Raw genomic sequence first — 18,247 nt, 5'->3', positions numbered from 1 at the left:
GGTGAATTATCCCTTTAATTTTGTATTTGGGATGATTACTTTCCACTCTTACGTGGAACTAAACTTCAACATACCTCATAGTGTAGCCTACCCGCAAAATAATATAAGGGTTACATTTGATTATTTTTTATTTCTTCCTTTACATCTGTATTAGTCCTAAGCTAAACCTAAATAGCCTACTAAACTGAGAGAGAGAGAGAGAGAGAGAGAGAGAGAGAGAGAGAGAGAGAGAGAGAGAGAGAGAGAGAGAGAGAGAGAGAGACAGACAGACATCCGGGGATCACTACTGACTCCGCCCACATTCCGCTGACTCTCAGCAGTGCTGTAAATATGGCGGAGGTAAGAAGGACATTTTTTAATTATTTTCAAGAAATAAATAGCCGTTTATTTGCAGTTCACCGAATAAATCTTTTTGTTAATGGATTTGAAAATGACAATAAATCGCATATATTTCTAATTGAGTTCTACGGTAATTTATTTCGAAAGACGCGTTGAATTTTTTGAAATTTTATTTCTGCAAAGTTAATAGCAGTTAGCGCGCCTTCAGTTAGCCAGATACTCTAATATAACCTTACTTTAATATACAATTATATCCCATATATTTACACAAACACCGACGTTTGTATGGATTATTTATGTTAACTCCTAAAGTTGTGGATATTTCTATACCCAAATTTGTACTTAAAAGAGTGTTCCTAATCAAGGCTAGACAAAGTATTAGCTAGACATCAGCCTTAACTTCCAAAGTCATACAGAGCATCCCTAATTCCTCTGGTTTTATCATGGATGTTTTAACCCTGGCCTGCTGTAAGGTTAATTATAATTGAAGGCATTTTCTTAGTGTATAAACTAAGCACAATAAAGGAAAGCTACTGTAGTGCATCTTTTTTATTCTGATTTAGGTCTCCCTGCCACACAGAGGTTTATCACAGACTGTGGAGCATTGCAATTAACAAAATTCTCTGGTAATTTTAATAATTTATTGTTTTTCTTTATGCAAGTTTTATAGCTGATTTAACCACAATCTGAATTTAAAAAAAGTTGTATTAAGAAACAAAACAAAAAACTGTTATTCATTCCAGTAGTTCACAATTGACTTTACACCAGGACCCAGATTTTATATCCTACATCCAAAAGTGACCCAATACAGTAACAGAAATGTCCTCAAAATCAAGCCTGATATTTGTTAATTCTTCCAAATAACAATGTCTGTCCAGTCACCTTCATTTATATAGCGCTTTCTACAATACAGATTGTTACAAAAATGCTTTACAGTGATGATAGGAAATGAATGAAAGATAGATTCAGATAGGCTGTACATCAGCTCTAGAAAAAAAGTTAGTGTCCAGCTAAAGAAAGTTTTTGACTGATTAATTTCTGTTCAGTAGTCATTTACTCTGGTGCCACTTACACAACCTAATTTTGAACTAAAATACAACATTTTTAATGCATTCTGTTCATTCATTTGCAACAGTGTTTGGTGGTTTGAGAATGCAAACTTTGAAATAGGTTTTAAAATGATAGGCTATAATTTCTGTGTAATCAACCCCCCCCCCCAAAAAAAACAAACAAACAAACAACAACAAAAAAAAAAAAACACGTGAATCTGTGACAACGGCTATTGCATCCACATTATTATGTGTTTAATCTATAGCAGTTTAGGGTCCTGCAGAGTTCAGCTCCAACCCTGATAAATCTCACCTTCCTGTAGCTTCCTAGGGTTCTTCCCAATTATTATTTGTGCGTCCTCATTTCCTTTCCTACCTTCATTTCGACACGCCTTAACTCCACCCCTTCAGGATGCGAGGAAAAGACACGAGGGCGGAGGAATTTAATTATGTGAAATATATCCTCACTCCCTTTAGCATCACTTCAAAGCGGCATCAATTAATGATGACTCACGCTGGATTTAGGATTCTTAAATATTAGAGATAACTATTTATATTGTAAGCTTCAGCCTCCACAAATTACCACATTTGCCCATATTTTAATTAATATTACCAGTTATTATTAACAAAATATTCCAGGTATTAACTGCTTTTTATTCATTGTATAGTATTGTTTCTATTTCTTTCTCTATATGTTCCTTTCATTTTCTTGTGCTTTGATATAATTCTGCAACGGTTAGGTGTTGTTATTTGACAAACATTTGTGTCTTGTACATGTAAACATAATAATAATAATGAATAAACTGTTGCATGATGTGAAGGGGGAGGAGAATTTATGCTTGCGTCATTTTTAGTCGATATAACACTTCCGCAAAGGATATACCTGTGTATCCTCGCTCACGACTCCTCAGGAAGCCTCCTCACTCCTCGATCCTCGCCTCCTCGCGGTGGAATTAGAGAATTGAGATCTCCTACAAGATGGCTGAGCTCCATCAATTTCTGGGTCATAGGATGGAGGACAGAGGAGCAAGGATGAATATTGAGAAGCACCCATAGTAACCCTTCAGTCCTTGATTAACTTGTTCAGGTGTGTAAGATTAGGGTTAAAGCAAACCTTTGCAGGCGTTCCATTTGACCCTAAAGGGACTGTGAAGTGGACTTCACAGGGTATCTTAAGTGAGATTCCAAAGGGAGCAAACATGTTCAGTTTTAAGGGTACTGCGAACGGTGTAGCGAACAGTGTAGGGAACATCAACTGTACAGCCAAATCTAATTTTGTCGCAATATTATCCTGTTTGACACTGTGAAGCTGCTTTGACACAATCGTGATTGTAAAAGCGCTATATAAATAAAGTTGATTGATTGATTGATTGATGCATCACTTCACAGGAAGTGGAGAGTGAAAACCAACTGTCATTGCGCGTCACATTACCTGTCTGAACTAACGATTGAGCAGAGCCGTTAGAGGAGTTTTAAAACATCTCTGATATGGAGGAGTTTACACATGCATTTGAATATTCATAGATATTATACAAAGTAGAGTATTTATGAATGGTTATGGCAATAACGGTTACATTTGCATATTATATTTTATGAATATGTAAACAAATTAAAAGTGCTGAGAAGCAGCTGAGGGCTGTAATTAAAAAAAAAAAAAAATACATATTTTAGTTTATTTACCTCAGGAATGTTTACTATGCAGCTGCACATAGGAAAGAAAGCGCACGAGATGAGACCGCTACAAAGACCATTGATTAAGAATACATGTAGTTGACCAAATCAAAATTTTCAAATCAGTATTTTCATATTGAATTACAGATAGGCAACAGCTTCAAATCTGTTCATCGCCTAAATGTTTTGATTATCTTTTATATACATACTGTGTGATTTTTGAATGTATATGCTTATTATATGGTTTTAAATTTGAAAGTAAATAAGGGTACAATATTAATTTAAGTTATATCATAATTTGCGCAACCCCGTCTTTGCTGCACGAGATGAGACTGCTACAAAGACCATTGATTAAGAATACACATAGTTAACCAAATCAAAATGTATTTTCATATTGAATGACAATAACAGGTATAGCTTCAAATCTGTTCATAGTCAATAGCCTACAGGTATATTTAAACGAATGGACAACTAATTATATCTTTTAAATACACAGTGTGTTTTGTAAATGTATATGCTTATTATGTTGTTCTAAATTTTAAAGTAAAGTAAATTGGGCTACAATATTAATTTATGTTATCTCATAATCCTTTGCCTTTCTTTAATGACAGGGCGTTCCACGTGAGCGATTATTGTCAGTGAAGTTCACTTTAGTTGATATACCGTGCTCAGGGAGTAGGGAGCAGTGAACAGTGCATAGTGACCCTGTCGAATGGAACGCATCCTGTGGCTCTCCAGTGCTGCGCTCCACTCCACTTTTAGACACGCACTTGCAAACTTTCCTAAGCACTTCTCCACGGGGGAATCCCCCCAGCCATTTTCATGTGCGTTCCACTTCGAGAAGTGGACAACGGAAGTTTATATGGACAGACCCTTGCTCCCTTGATTTTGACCGAGGGAGCAAATCTACTTCATATGTACACTTTAGGCAGCTTCATATCACAATGCAACATATTGTGTTCAATTAACCCTACCACAAAGAACTCATGATATTTTAATTATTTTTAAAAAACATTTAAAACAACCCAAACACACCTATATATATATATAGAACGCTCCATTAAAAAAATAAAATAAATCAACTCCATAGAGGATTCCACGTGATCAGGGGTTTAGGACGTTCCATTTCCATCCATTGCAAAGATCCCACCAGTAGTGGATACTCATGCAACGTACGCAATGAGACACATCCGAGTGAATGAGATAGAGTGAAGGGCATAATAAAAACAAACTGGAATGCAGGCTACCCAGCACAAGACTAGAGGTCGCCACCCCTGGTCTATAGGCAATCACAATTGAATATGTATGTTTTATATAGTTTTCCTTTACAAAATGACTGGCAAATTGCTTGTCTGGCTTGCATAATACAGCATTTTAATTGTTTGTTATGTTTCATTCAAATGTTACGGTGTATATTTTTGCTTTCTTTTAAATTTTTGTCCTTTAATTTTGTTTATTTTTATTTTTAGCCCTCCTTGGGGAGTTCAAGCCCAGGTAAGACCATTACTAGTTTTCTTATCGTAAAACATGTCTCTACATACTCATGGTTTGATGCCATGAGTTTTGGTTGGTTCTGACAATGTTGATTTTAACCTCTCATCAGAGATGCTGTTGCCTGATTATGATGATGATCAGACCCCTGAAGATGAGGAGCTGCCAGAGGGAGACACAAACTTTGGCATTGAGATTGAAGAACTTGCAAAGGTTTGATGTTATCCTGATTCTCAACATGTTTCAGCTTTTTTGCATGACTTGTTTATTGTCATGTAAAAATGCATATCACAAGTGGTTAGTATAATTAAAATGATTTTAATACTTCAAAAAGTTATTTTTGTGGAGATGCAGATAGTAGAGAATAAACTGGGTAAGTGCGTGTGTTAGGGGTGGCACGGTTCACAAAACCCTCAGGTTCCGTTGGTATCATGGTTTTAGGGTCACAGTTTTAGGTTCTGTATGGCTCTTTTTTTTAATCTTCATATTTATGATATTTTTACCTTTTATAAAGGACATTTTCCCCTAATCTTATTAAATATAGGCTTTGCTTCAGCTTTCCCTTTATATTCTTAAATTTGATTAATAAATTAAATTAGAATAAGATACAATAGGGTTGTTACCACAGGGTGTCCGCGGGGTTTTAAAAAGTATTAAAAAGTGATAAATCAAAATTGTCAAATTTAAGGCCATTAAAAGTGTTAAATGTGGTCTCAGAGGTATTATTTTTTTCCAAATTAGGTATTACTTTTTCAGACTATCAGGTGTCCTATTCTGATTGAAATTCTATCTGCATTCGCGTTAGTTCATTTAAATATGGGCTTTAGCATATCTGGGCACATAATCAAAGATCTTTCATCTCCGTCTCAACGTATGTTTGATGCTGATGTCATATTCAGTGGTCGTTCGGCATCATCTCAGAACACTGCGCGCTCAACAGAAGTGGCTGGCTTACGTTTTATCTAGGCATATCTTCAACGACTATCATCATAAGAGCAATCTTAAATGATTTATATAAAGTCTAAAATGAACAAAAAGAGTTGTGAGAGAATGAGGCGCAATCCATAGACAGTAAACAGTGAGATCCGCGTGTCTGTCTGCTCTTAAAGGGACAGCAGCCAATATGGCTTCCTGTCAGTAAAGTTAAAGAAAAAAGGGAACAGAGAAAATGACCCGCTGCTCTTGACTAAATAACTTTTGTAGCTTTAATAAGGATTAACTATTTCATTTATAGTTTATGCAGTGCAGACTGCCTATAACTTTGATAACTTTATTACATTTCTGTATATTTCCTAACTGTTAAGACAGGAAGGGCAGGAGTAGACATGACATTTATTATAGGTTTTATAGCATTGTTTTAAGTTTACTGAAATTAAAAACTTATATTTTTATATTTTTGAAGCCTAATAATAAATGTAAAAAAAAAAAAAACAGTAGCTGTATTAAAATCAGTAATACTGGCCTTCATTCATAAAAAAATGCCATTTAAACAATTATTTAAAATATACTGTCTTTATGTTGTTTCTACATTAATTTGATTAACTGTGAAATTATTATTTAAAAAATATGTTAAAAACGTACAAAAACATTTATTTTTTTATTGCGATTAATCACAGAAAAAATGTGTGATTAATCTAGTTAAAGTTTTTAATCGATTGACAGCACTAGTTTTTAAACTAGTTTTTTTATTTGTTAAATTCAACAACTTATCACAGTTATAGAAATGTAATATTTGGCTTATTAGGTTTTGTTGTTGGAAAAAAAAAACACTAAATAATTTCATTGCTGAATTACCAATTATTAATTGAAATCAAATGTGTATGCAGTAATGCTTCTCCTTTACCAACCTTTGTGAATGTTGAGATCTATTTTACTGTCTGAATGATAACTTATAACAGATTTCCTCCTGGTGTCGATTATAAATCTATTCTTTTTAGTGTTGTCAAAAATATCGATATTTCGATATATATCGATACTGGAATATCTGAAACGATACGATTCTCAGTTTTTACAGTATCGATATCAGCTGCGCTCTCCTCTCTGACCGTCAGCGAGTTGACACACACAACGGCATATTCTCACTCAGCCCGGTTAACCTCTGAGCACGGCGAACACACGTTCTGCTGGACTTTTTCCTCATGACAGTGTGTTAGTGAGTGATCGGTCTGAATTTCGCGCGGGATTGCACATAAATTAATTCTACTAATCCCCGCAGATTTCGTGCTCCACATCTGAAGCGCACACACACATAGCCTACCGTAATAAAGCCGCCTCTGACATGATACAAGTGCAAACATTTGCTTCCTTTTCCAGGTTATTATTGGTCAAATACACTCAAAGAATTATCAGTGCACATCTGGAAGAGTATTAACGTAAACACAGTCGCAAACAGTTCAGGAAGAACGAGTAACAGGAACAGTGTTTAGGATCCATGCGTCCGTTAGTCTTAAAGGGACCGCAGTCATTTGCTATTCAAACTACAAAAAGACAAACGATCAACTGCTCTTGACTGATCAACTTGTGTAACTTTAATAGTTTCATCTGTACGCTATTGAATTTTTTTACAAAGAACATTATCCAATGTTGTTTTAAATGTAATTACTATGCATTTTTTAAATTCAGTTTCTTATCTGAATGTTAGACTTACCTGAAAAAATAAAGCAGTCTGTTTAATTTGTATCTTCTATTCTATTGCATTTATTTGTGCTATTGTTTGTAATCTGTTTATTTGTTCTTATTTTATTACTGTTTACTCGTCTTTTTAAATCCAATTTACCATTCGAAATCAAGCTTTCTTGTGCTGTGTGTAAGCTATTGCAACACAATTACCCCATTGTAAAAAATACATTGAGATAGCAAAAATTTGTGAGATAATTTTAATAGTAATTGATCAATTGATCAATAATTGTTTAAATCAAAACGATGCCCAACCCTAAGGAACATGCTGGCCACATGAATTTTTAGTAAAAAATAACAATGAATAATAAGTTCTGTTGTCATATTAAGCATCTTATCTTATTTATTTATTTATTTTTTTTACTGTGGTATCGATTTAGTATCGATATATCAATATTTTAGTCTGATATCGTATCGAAGTCATAATTTTGGTATCGTGACAACACTAATTCTTTTTTGTGTTATATATGTCAAAATCTGTGTAAATAATAGAAAGGTCGCTGATTAACACTTGCAATTCAGTGTCGTGATGGTTTTAAAAAATATTCTGAAGGTAGTAAAAAAGGTATTAAAAAGTTGTAAATTTAACTTAAGGATTGCTGTATATACCCTGTACCAAACAAATTAAATAATTAACACTGAAAAATTACAACTGCACTAAATAATGCTATGAGATTGTTTTAACTAAACCACCAGTAGATGGCAGCAGGTGAATCCTTATAAGAGAGTCATTGAGTCGATTCGTTCAAACGGCTGATTCGTTCATAAATGAGGCAGTTGTTTATAGGGCTGTGTATTGCCAAGACTCTGGCGATACAATACGTATCACGATACATGGGTTACGATAAGAGAGGCAATATATTGGAAAGATGTAAGAGAGGCAATATATTGCGATATTTCTTTTTTGTGTGTTTTTGTTTTTTATAATTTAAAAGAATAAAGAACACAACCATAAGCCTAAAACACGAGACAAAGTATTTTATTTAATTAATACAGTATAATTTATATCACTAATCATATGCAATGTGCAATCTAAGTTGAGGGAAATGTAAAGTTACTGCAGGATTCTTTGTGTAAATGTTTTAAAGGTTCACAGTATAGCAGTGGCTATTTAACAACAGAAAGTGCAGTCCATTCCATGACTGAATGACTGTTTGTTTTATATTTAACACAGTAGCCCCGATCACACAGAACGCGTTTTTGCAGCGAGAGGCGCCTTTTTCGAATGGATTTCGTTTGGCAGAGAGCGTTATGCGCGCTGCTTGTGCGCCCTGGGCGCCTTGTGTTTAAACCGCTTGCTGCGCCTCGCGTTTTTGAAGGAGTGCTCCGAGTTCATGAAGTTGAAAAAAAGTCCACTGAGCGGAAAAGCGTGTAACATCATTGCGCTTATTTTCTGTTGTCCAATCGAATGAATGAAGCGGCAAGCCTTCCGTTGTGTTGACCGTTACATTGATTTGACTGACAGTACAGGTGATTCGGGGGTTGCCTAGAAACATTAAAGCGCACTGCTCATTTTTGAATGAGAAAACGCAGACCAAAAAAGGGAGTGCAGTGCGCCTCGCGTTTTCGAACCTGAAAAACGCGTTCTGTGTGATCGGACACTAAAGCTGTTTTCTATAAAGCAGTCTATTGTATAAAGTGCTATTTCAAGTAACGTTACTGAACTGCAGAGCTGGTGCATCCATATCCACATCGCAATTATCTTTCGTTCTCCTGCCACCGCTATCAGTTTTGGAGTGTGTTTATTTTGTTACTGAGAGGAAAATGTGCAGTACATTCTATAGAAATGCTTCTCAGCAGCGCGGGTGACGCCAGGATGTTGAAGGGATACTTCACTGCCTTTTCATATTAAACTATGTTATTCCCTTAACTTAAACGAGTTGATACATACCTCTCTCGTCTCAGTGCGTGCACTTAATCTCTCTGACACGCAGTGACGATCTGATAGCATTTAGCTTAGCTTCCTAAGCCCAGTTCATTCACTATGAAACCAAACAGAGATCAAGTTAGAAGTACCAAACACCTCCACGTTTCCCCTATTTACAGTTTACAGTTACACGAGTAGTTGAACGATCAAGTATGGTGACAAAATAAAACGTGGCGCATTTCTAATCGGATTAAAAAGGAGAACTATAATGTATGGCGGAATAGCACTTCTGAGAGTACTTCGGCTCGGCGCAGTAAAAAGTCCCAGCCGAAACATCTTCCCTCACATCTCCCTATTGACAGAAATGAGAGAGTGAGGGGGAGGTGTGAGGAAAGATGTTTCGGCCGGGACTTTTTACTGCGCCCAGCCAAAGTACTCTCAGAAGTGCTAATCCGCCATACATTATAGTTCTCCTTTTTAATCCGATTAGAGAAGTACCACGTTTTATTTTGTCACCATACTTGATCGTTCAACTATTTGTGTAACTGTATTTAAATAGGGGAAACGTGGAGGTGTTTGGTACTTCTAACTTGATCTCTGTTTGGTTCCATAGTGAATGAACTGGGCTTAGTGGGCTAAGCTAAATGCTATCAGATCATCACCGCGCGTCAGAGAGATTAAGTGCACGCACTGAGACGAGAGAGGTATGTATCAACTCGTTTTATTTAAGGGAATAACATAGTTTAATATGAAAAAGCGGTGAAGTAACCCTTTAAGCGAGCTCTCTGTTTCAATGTGTTTCCCGACTATTAGATTATAGCTTGGCCTATTTTGCAAACAAAATGATTCTTGTCGATTTCCTTAGTGGCTTCTTTTTAGCTGAAGCCAACATGAGTCCACACTTCAGCTCTGTATACTGCAAGAGCGGAATAATTCTATCGTCTTGAGATCTGGGTTTGCTAATGTAAACACTAGTGATGCACGCACTTTTACCTTGCGCTTCTCCGGCTCCGCGTCCGTTATAAGTTCTGAGATAACACTGCCATCTAGCGGTTGGGTGTTATACAGTCTGTGGTTTAAACCGAACACAAAGCCACGAATCTTGGATGTAAATAAATAAATATATAAATATCGATACAGCATTTTTGAGAATCGATACAGTATCGCCAAACATAATATCGCGATATTCACGTGTATCGATATTTTCTTACACCCCTAGTCGTTTATGAATAGGGCATTGAATCTTTGATTCAGTAATGCACAGTTGCTGTGCAATACGTTATGGATGTGGAAATCTGATCTTGGAAATATTTTCACTGCTGAAATAGAACAAAAGCAATAAAGCAATCAATAAAATGTAAGTGACTTGATGTTAATTAATTGTTTATGGAACTGTCAAATGAATCTGTTCATCACAACTGTCACATTTTCTGTTGTGATTCAGGAAAACTACACTCGTTGGTCGTGTCATGTGATTTTTTTTAACTGTTATAAAATATAAAAACTAAACATTTTGAATTTTTAATATAGTATGTTACTGAGTTTCTTTGTGTGAGCGGGGCTGATTTGTTTCCATTTCTCCTCAAGAGGCTGCGCGAGCCTCAACAGCGCAGCCGTCAATTCATTAGCCTATAACGTACATTATATATTATTATCCAGGCAAGCCTTAATCTCGAGCCCTAAAACTGATCAGAAAATGTAACGAAAATGTAACGAAACGTTGTAGAAATTTAGTGGAGTAGAAAGTATAATAATTGCTGCAAAATGTAACGAAGTAAAAAGTATGCACTATTTATTCTACTTAAGTAAAGTACAGATACGTGAAAAATGTACTTAAGTAAAGTTACGAAGTATTTGTACTTCGTTACATTCCACCACTGTTGTTCACAATCATCATTCTTTAGCTCCGCCCACATGATACGCCTCCAGGCGCTCGTTTTTTTTCCGGAAAGACTCTGTACAGCCTATATTTCTTTTATAAATATAATAAAACTAAAGACTTTTCAGAGATATGAAGGATGCAATACTACTCTATAGGTACTCAAGATTGACATGAGATTGACTGAAATTGAGTGTTTCACCCCCCCCCCCCCCTTTAATGACATCAATTTCATTTTTGGGTTACACAAATGTTAACGTTCACTCGCGGGTCACGAAGGGGTTTACGTGCATACTCTTCAAGACGGTAATTTAGGTCATACATTTTGTGTGTATCTGACCATTGCAGCGCAATTTGTACTCGCAAGCTTTTTTTGAGATTGTGGCCTGTGTGTGTGTGTGTGTGTGTGTGTGTGTGTGAAATCATGGTCTCTTTTAGAGCGAGCGAGTACTGAGTGAACACTGGCAAGACTTAAAAATAAATGCAAATGATAAACTTTAGTGACGATGCGACACTGCCTCGATTGTGCAAGCAGCAAATCCTGTGTCAACAGTGCAGCTCGATTTTAGTGCAGATGGGATGCAGTGATGTGAAGCCATTTGAGTACTTTGAGAGGGGAAGAGAGAATGCGCACGCGGAGAGTCACTTGCGCTGTTTGTGAACTTACATCTCACAGAAAGTTTGAAAAAATGACTTCTTGTCCTCTTCGTTTTAGGGTCACACTTGTCCTCCCGGGTCAAAAGTGACAGAAGCTTTAAAATGCAATTTTCAATTAAAACAGTATTTCATGTTAAAATAGAGACAAGGGCGTTGAGGGAGAGACGATAAAAGTCGGAGCGTTGTGGTTTTCACTGGCTCCGAGTGCGCTCCACTGCCGCTCTATCACGAGTACAATTCATGCCAACAGGCCGGCACATAATAACTATTTTTTTTGCCAGAACCAGAGCTTAGATCGGCGCAAAAAAAACAAGCCCGACCCTACCTGAGCCCATGTACCCGAGAGACCGGCCCTGCCCTGCCCAACACATTAACTGTAATTATCGAGAACGAGCCTGTAAGACTAATGAGCGGAGCGCAGCCGGTGTGACTCAGCTCAATAATCCGCAGGCGCACGCTCATGAACCCGCCGGTAAAATGATGTTCGTTCAAATCCAGCTCAAACATGACATAAATCTGTAGCTTACTATACTTGTTGTAGCCATTACACAATGTTTTTTTCTTTCATATTTATGTTTAAATATTATAATATTATTTTAAAATTTCATCTGATTATGATAAGTGCAAAGATGCGAGTGGGTCAGAAATGATTTTGGTGGTTATATTTAGTTTAATATTAAGTTTTGTTTTGCAAAAAGCCTTTCTTTCGTTTTGTACAAATTGTCTGTTAATTTTAATAATTTTTTCTTTGGCCAATTGCATGTATTTAATAAATAAAAAGCAAATAAGTAGACTATGAGGTCGCGGAAGCGATTGCATTCATCATGAACTGAAGCGCGTTTCAAATAAACTGAAACTCAGCAGGCTTGCCTCTCAGACATGAGAAATATGTAGCCTAATATGTGTAGAAATGAAAAGATTTAAATAAGCATAGTGCAGTGTTTTCAGAACTCACACGGTAAACAACCAGCTTGATACAGATGGATCACGGCAATAGGCATGATCGGGATGTTAAAGTTTAAGGGCTAAGGGCTTTTTTTTTTACCTTCTACTGAATATTATCGGGTGAAAGCACATTTGAAACAGGTAGCACTTATTCACACACGTAATCGTTCTCTCTAATGCATTCAAAAACATCTTGTAGTGCTTAGGCTACCTGCTTACAGTTATCAGTACTTAGGCTACAATATACAGTTATTCTATTATATGATTTAGAATGAGCAGACATTTGTATTGATCCGTAAATAAAATAACTGATGAAAATGTATGTTCATCTTTCCAAACTTCCAAACAAAATTTGCACTGCTAAAAGCATTAATGATATTTAAATTTTAATGCTGATAAAGCCTATAAGTTTGGCACAGTGGGGGGAAATGCACACAAATGTTCCAATAAACCACGTTGAAACTTGGCTCTTAATCTCCTATTGTTTATTTTTATAATTTTTTTCAGTTAATGCAGGTTATAAACCAAAATTTATAGTGATATTTCAGAGTTTACTAAAATACTTTAGAAGTTAGCCGCACATTTCCTCGGAGCAAAGACAGAGCGGTGTTTCTGGAGTGATTCTGGAATGCATAGATAGAGTGCGGAGGCAGTGTTGGGCAAGCTACTTGGAAAATGTAGTGAGCTAAGCTACCAGTTACTCTACATTAAATTAAGCTTCACTACACTGAAGCTACCCCCCTGGGAAATGTAGCAAGCTAAGCTACTGCAACTTGACAAAAGTAGTTTACTACATCTAAGCTACTTTTTATTTATTTATTTTTAAATTGAAACAACTTCATTCATATCAATGCTATCTCAGTGATCAATAAAAGTCAAGCATATAGAAATGCATTTTTTTTTGTTATTCAAAAACTATCTGAAATCAATTCGGCAACAAAAACATGTGATCCATAATATTAACAAAACCAGGGGCCTATTGCACAAAACTAGGATAAGGGATTAAGCCAAGATATCTTGGGGATCTTGTCATTTTCATGCAAAATTTAGTACACCGCTGTCATGTAAACATACCCTGAAGGCAAACTCATACCAAGAACGATAACGATAATGAAAGATAACTGTACATTAGTGGATAAATTGAGTCAGGATCACCAAAATATCCCAGCTTCATCCCTAGTATTGTGCAATAGGCCCCTGGTGTCGAGTGTGTGTGTGTTCATCTGTATGTGTATGATATGCATACACAACTGTGTGTTTGCATTTATGCTCAATTTAGACTTGGGCACTTTTGCAGGACAAACTGTAAGTTAATTTACAACTCAACTTGTACAAAAAAGTCCAGTCCAGAAAGTACAGTAGCAAAATAATTAAGACCTGCTCCAAACAGTACCAAAAAAAACATGTAGTCTGTGTGTGTGTGTGTGTGTGTGTGTGTGTGTGTTCTATCTCCCACACACATGAAACAAGTTTCATTCATTCATTCATATCAAGAGGTGGCCAGGCTGGATCCCGATACTTTCAACAAGAGGTGTTTATTCAAGAGACACAAAGCTTTGCAGTTCCTCTTTTGTCACCACGCGCGTGCTACAGCGAATTGAGAAAAAAAATGTAAACTAGATAGTGTGAATGTGCACTCGCCTATCCCGTCTTTACGCGCTCACTGCCAAATGAGTACTTTGAAAGGCTCGCGCGCGCATCTGTGCGTATCTTTATAAGGCTCGTTTCTTTCTGTCTCACGCAGACGCGCACAGATGCGCGCGCGAGCCTTTCAAAGATACGCGTCTGCACGAGACAGAAAGGAACGTAGAAAGTGAAGTATATCCGCGTTCTTATCAGTTGTGTTTCCAATTTGAGCTTGATCCTCAGAAATGGTAGGGGAAATGTAACGTTAGCTTGTGTGGACGCTACCGAACTACTTGATCAACAGAAGAGCTTCGCTACTGAAAAGCTATTTCATTAAGAAAACAGCAACGCTACCAACACGCTACTGAAAAATGTAGTTAAGCTAGTAGCGTCACTACTTGTAGCGAGGCTACTGCCCAACACTGCGCGGAGGGGAAATTGCCGCCGCTCCACTTCGCTCACATACTCTGGTGTTAACTCACAAGACTCGGAGCGGGGGCTGGGCATCACGATGGTGTTTCTCCATCGTGATGTCGGTCAGCCATCACGATGGACGATGATATCGTGCACCGGCACAACCCTAACAGACACTCAAAGTTCTTCACGGCAACCCGTCAAAAATGAAAGTTCGGCTTAACTTAAAGAAATTTGAAATATATTAGGCTACTGTTGTACGGTAGATTTAGCTACGTCTCTATGTAATAATAATATGTCTCTACTAATAATAATAATAATTATGCCTAGATTGCTGCTTTAACTTGATCTTTTTATAAACAATGTCTACTTTTAAACAGCATACAGCCTTAAATTTGAATGGTTATGTTGTGGAAATTGCAGTAAATTACAAGAGACAACTTCTCACCTTGAGCATTTTATGAAGAAGAAAAATCTAAACCAAAATGGTGCTGACAAGTCCCACACCAGGGTCAACACGCGATCAGAGCATTTAAAGGGACCGCGATCCCTGAACAGACATGAAGAAACCAGTAAGAATAAAGTACTGCATTTATAATCAACAGTGTATAAAACTATGTTTAACAGCAAAGGTGAATTATGTGTGTCACATTTACAATGTATTATTTAATAATAATTATTATCATCATAAATAATAAACTCATTGAATGCAAATATATTTTTTTATTTTTATGGTATTGGTACCGACTACTGGAATTTTGGTATTGTGACATCCCTATTTACTACTAGTATTAAATTACTACTAATAAGGGTCCACGGGGACCCTTACTACTTTAAGGGTCCCCACGGAGTCTTGAAAAGTATTAAATGTCAAAATCAAAATATAAGGCCTTAAAAAGTCTTAAATTCACGGAAGCGTTCTAGGTCTTAAAGGGTCATGAAACCCCAAAACACTTTTTTTTGAGATGCAAACAGATGTATCGGCTGCACATCATTGAAAACACTAAGGGCACTCATTAATTGTATTCATATATGAAATTTTTTTATTTTTGCATTTTTCAGAGTGCTTTCTGTCTTCCTGTTTGAAAAGCTTAGTCGGAGCAACGTCACAAATGCTTACGTCAGCGTGTGCTTTTCGGCCCAAATATGGGCTGCTGGGGACATGCTGACGTCGACCGCTCCGAGCGATTCTCGATATATACCGTAATTTCCGGACTATAAGTCGCTCCGGAGTATAAGTCGCATCAGTCAAAAAATGCGTCATGACGAGGAAAAAAACATATATAAGTCGCACTGGACTATAAGTCGCATTAGGGCAGAGTGGGAGCCGCGCGCACATGCGAGCACCCGCTCGCGTGCACTCGCTCGTGCCCGCTTCACTGCATAACCCGAGCAGAAGAAAGAAAGTTTGAAGTGAGTGAGAAACTTGTAAGGGACTGGCGAAAAGCAGAGGTTACTTTAACTGTAATGAAGAAGAAAAAGAAAAAGAAAGCTACTTGCGGACTGTAAGCAAGATGGCCAGAGCTGAAGGAACGAGTCCACAGATGCTTGAACTCTCTGCCGGGAGAGGCTCAGCCGTGCGACGCTGTGTGAATCGTTCTCCGCTGCATATTTTACTACATGCTGTTTGTATTTTGCAGAATAAGATTTTCTTTATGGGGGCATTTTGTTTGTGTTCAGTCTTTCAAAGTTGTTGTCTTTAAGTAAATATTAGGCTACAGGAGCAGCATAGAGCGCATTCTCGTGGCTATATGTTTATTCTTGTCAGTCAGTATGAATTAAATTTGATATATAAGTCGCACCTGACTAAGTCGCAGGACCAGCCAAACTATGAAAAAAAGTGCGACTTATAGTCCGGAAAATACGGTATTCATGACATAAAGCTCATTCAGTCCAATCTCTGCACTATAGTATGCATACAAGATAATGTAGTTAACATGCATGAGACAGTCACTTCTGTCAGGCTCGTCTTCCATCATTATTGTAGAGACATGGTGGGGAAGTTTTGGAAGCAGCGTGCGAAAAAGTCAAGGAGGAAAGTGAGGGCGTTACGTAAGGGCGCCGAGCGAGCTGTAAGCGGGCGCCGTCTGTGGAAGCCTTTGCTACAAAGGCTCGGTAAAGTAAAATTAACTTGAGGAATCGCACGCCAAACCTGCAAGCGTTGACTATCTAATTTATGTCAGGAGTGCAAAATAACCGATCTGTAGGCCTATGAACAATATTTTTAATGAAATATCAACAAGAATCAAGAGCCACGTCTTTTCCGTTTTATTTGTGGTCACAGACATGCACTAAACCGCATATTTTCGGACTCTTAGTGAAACTGTGTGCATATTTGGACAAAAAGAGATTAAGCTGCCGGGCTTGACAGCACGGATCGTCACGGCAACCCGGCGCTTCAGATGCGTGGTCGAGACTATGAAACCTCAAACCCCTTCGCTTTTACCCCAATCTAGAATTACACATCTCTGTCGCATCGCATGTTCGTTGGTGGTTCACTTCTCTTATCACGTCGGCGCGTTGTTCATCTTGCTAAACAGCGTGCATATTTGGACAAATAGTTTTATCATGTTTGCAAAATATTTCGTCATGCAGAATAACATTTATTTTCATTTCAAAACTGAATTATGCTGGTTTGAAGAGCTGAATGATTTGCGATCTCTGCTGCATGCCACTTAATGTCTCAGAGCTCTCTCTTTCGCTGTACTCATCCCTCATCTAATCTCTCTGTTGTAAACAGTGAACCAAGAACATGTCTCAGAACCGCTGTAACTGCTGCTGTTGGTAGCTAATCTTAATGCACCTAATGATGACACTCCCCTATTTATGCAAACCATTCCCTCTTTCCACACAATACCATCCCACCTTTTCACAGTCGACCACTCCCCTTTTAAGAAGCCTTTTCAAATCGAAGGTGTGAAAAAACACTGCTGCAGCAGGGGGGTTTCATGACCCTTTAAATAATATTAAACAGGTCTTCATTTTCCTACGTACATGTAACACTACCTCATTGAAATCAGAGCCATATAAAAAGAGAGTTGCGACACTCTTTGATATCGCCGCCACGGTGTCATGTGGTTCACAGAGCGCTCAATAGTTCCAAACAACTCCGCGCTGTCAATCCAGTTGAATGAGATTAAGAAACATTTATTTGTAATATTTTAATGTTTTAGTTATTTTCTGTAGAATTTTGTTTCTGTTAGAACTTCTCATTTTAATATTTTCATATTTACATATGAAATTTAACACATTTTCATGGTTCAGTACTTTTTTTATTTCTTGTAATAAAGTTCAGCACGGCTTTTTTTACCTGTTATTTTATGTATTATTATTATATTTTAATCTAGTATCTTTTTAAAAACTATCGGTCGATTAATCTAGCTATCGGTATCGGTAAAATCCACTATCGGTCGACCTCTAATATATACATATACATATACATGTACATGTACATATACATATATATATATATATATATATATATATATATATATATATATATATATATATATATATATATATATATATATATATATATATATATATATATATATTTCGTTCTAGAAATTGTTACCTGAATTAAAATTTTCTAATTGGCTCAAACTTGACTCCAACATTAAAATGTACGTTTGC

General features: G+C 37.0%; 1 protein-coding gene across 3 annotated transcripts in view; it reads left to right on the top strand.

The window, feature by feature from the left end:
* Positions 1 to 270: 270 nt before the first annotated feature.
* mier1b (mesoderm induction early response 1b, transcriptional regulator) overlaps positions 271 to 18,247 on the top strand; it is a 117,798-nt gene continuing 99,821 nt past the window's right edge. For 2 of the 3 annotated variants that reach the window (XM_067454400.1, XM_067454402.1), the window contains exons 1-3: positions 271 to 339; positions 4,529 to 4,553; positions 4,663 to 4,763. In XM_067454400.1, the coding sequence (XP_067310501.1) occupies positions 331 to 339; positions 4,529 to 4,553; positions 4,663 to 4,763 (135 nt within the window). In that variant the 5' untranslated portion in view covers positions 271 to 330. Of the gene's footprint in view, positions 340 to 900; positions 966 to 4,528; positions 4,554 to 4,662; positions 4,764 to 18,247 lie in introns of those variants that run through there. The other variant, XM_067454401.1, reaches the window with a different exon arrangement.

This window comes from Pseudorasbora parva, chromosome 9 (assembly GCF_024679245.1).
Source record: "Pseudorasbora parva isolate DD20220531a chromosome 9, ASM2467924v1, whole genome shotgun sequence".
Taxonomy (NCBI): domain Eukaryota; kingdom Metazoa; phylum Chordata; class Actinopteri; order Cypriniformes; family Gobionidae; genus Pseudorasbora; species Pseudorasbora parva.
The sequence above is the reverse complement of the archived record's forward strand: the minus strand, read 5'-3'. Positions and strand labels throughout refer to the sequence as shown.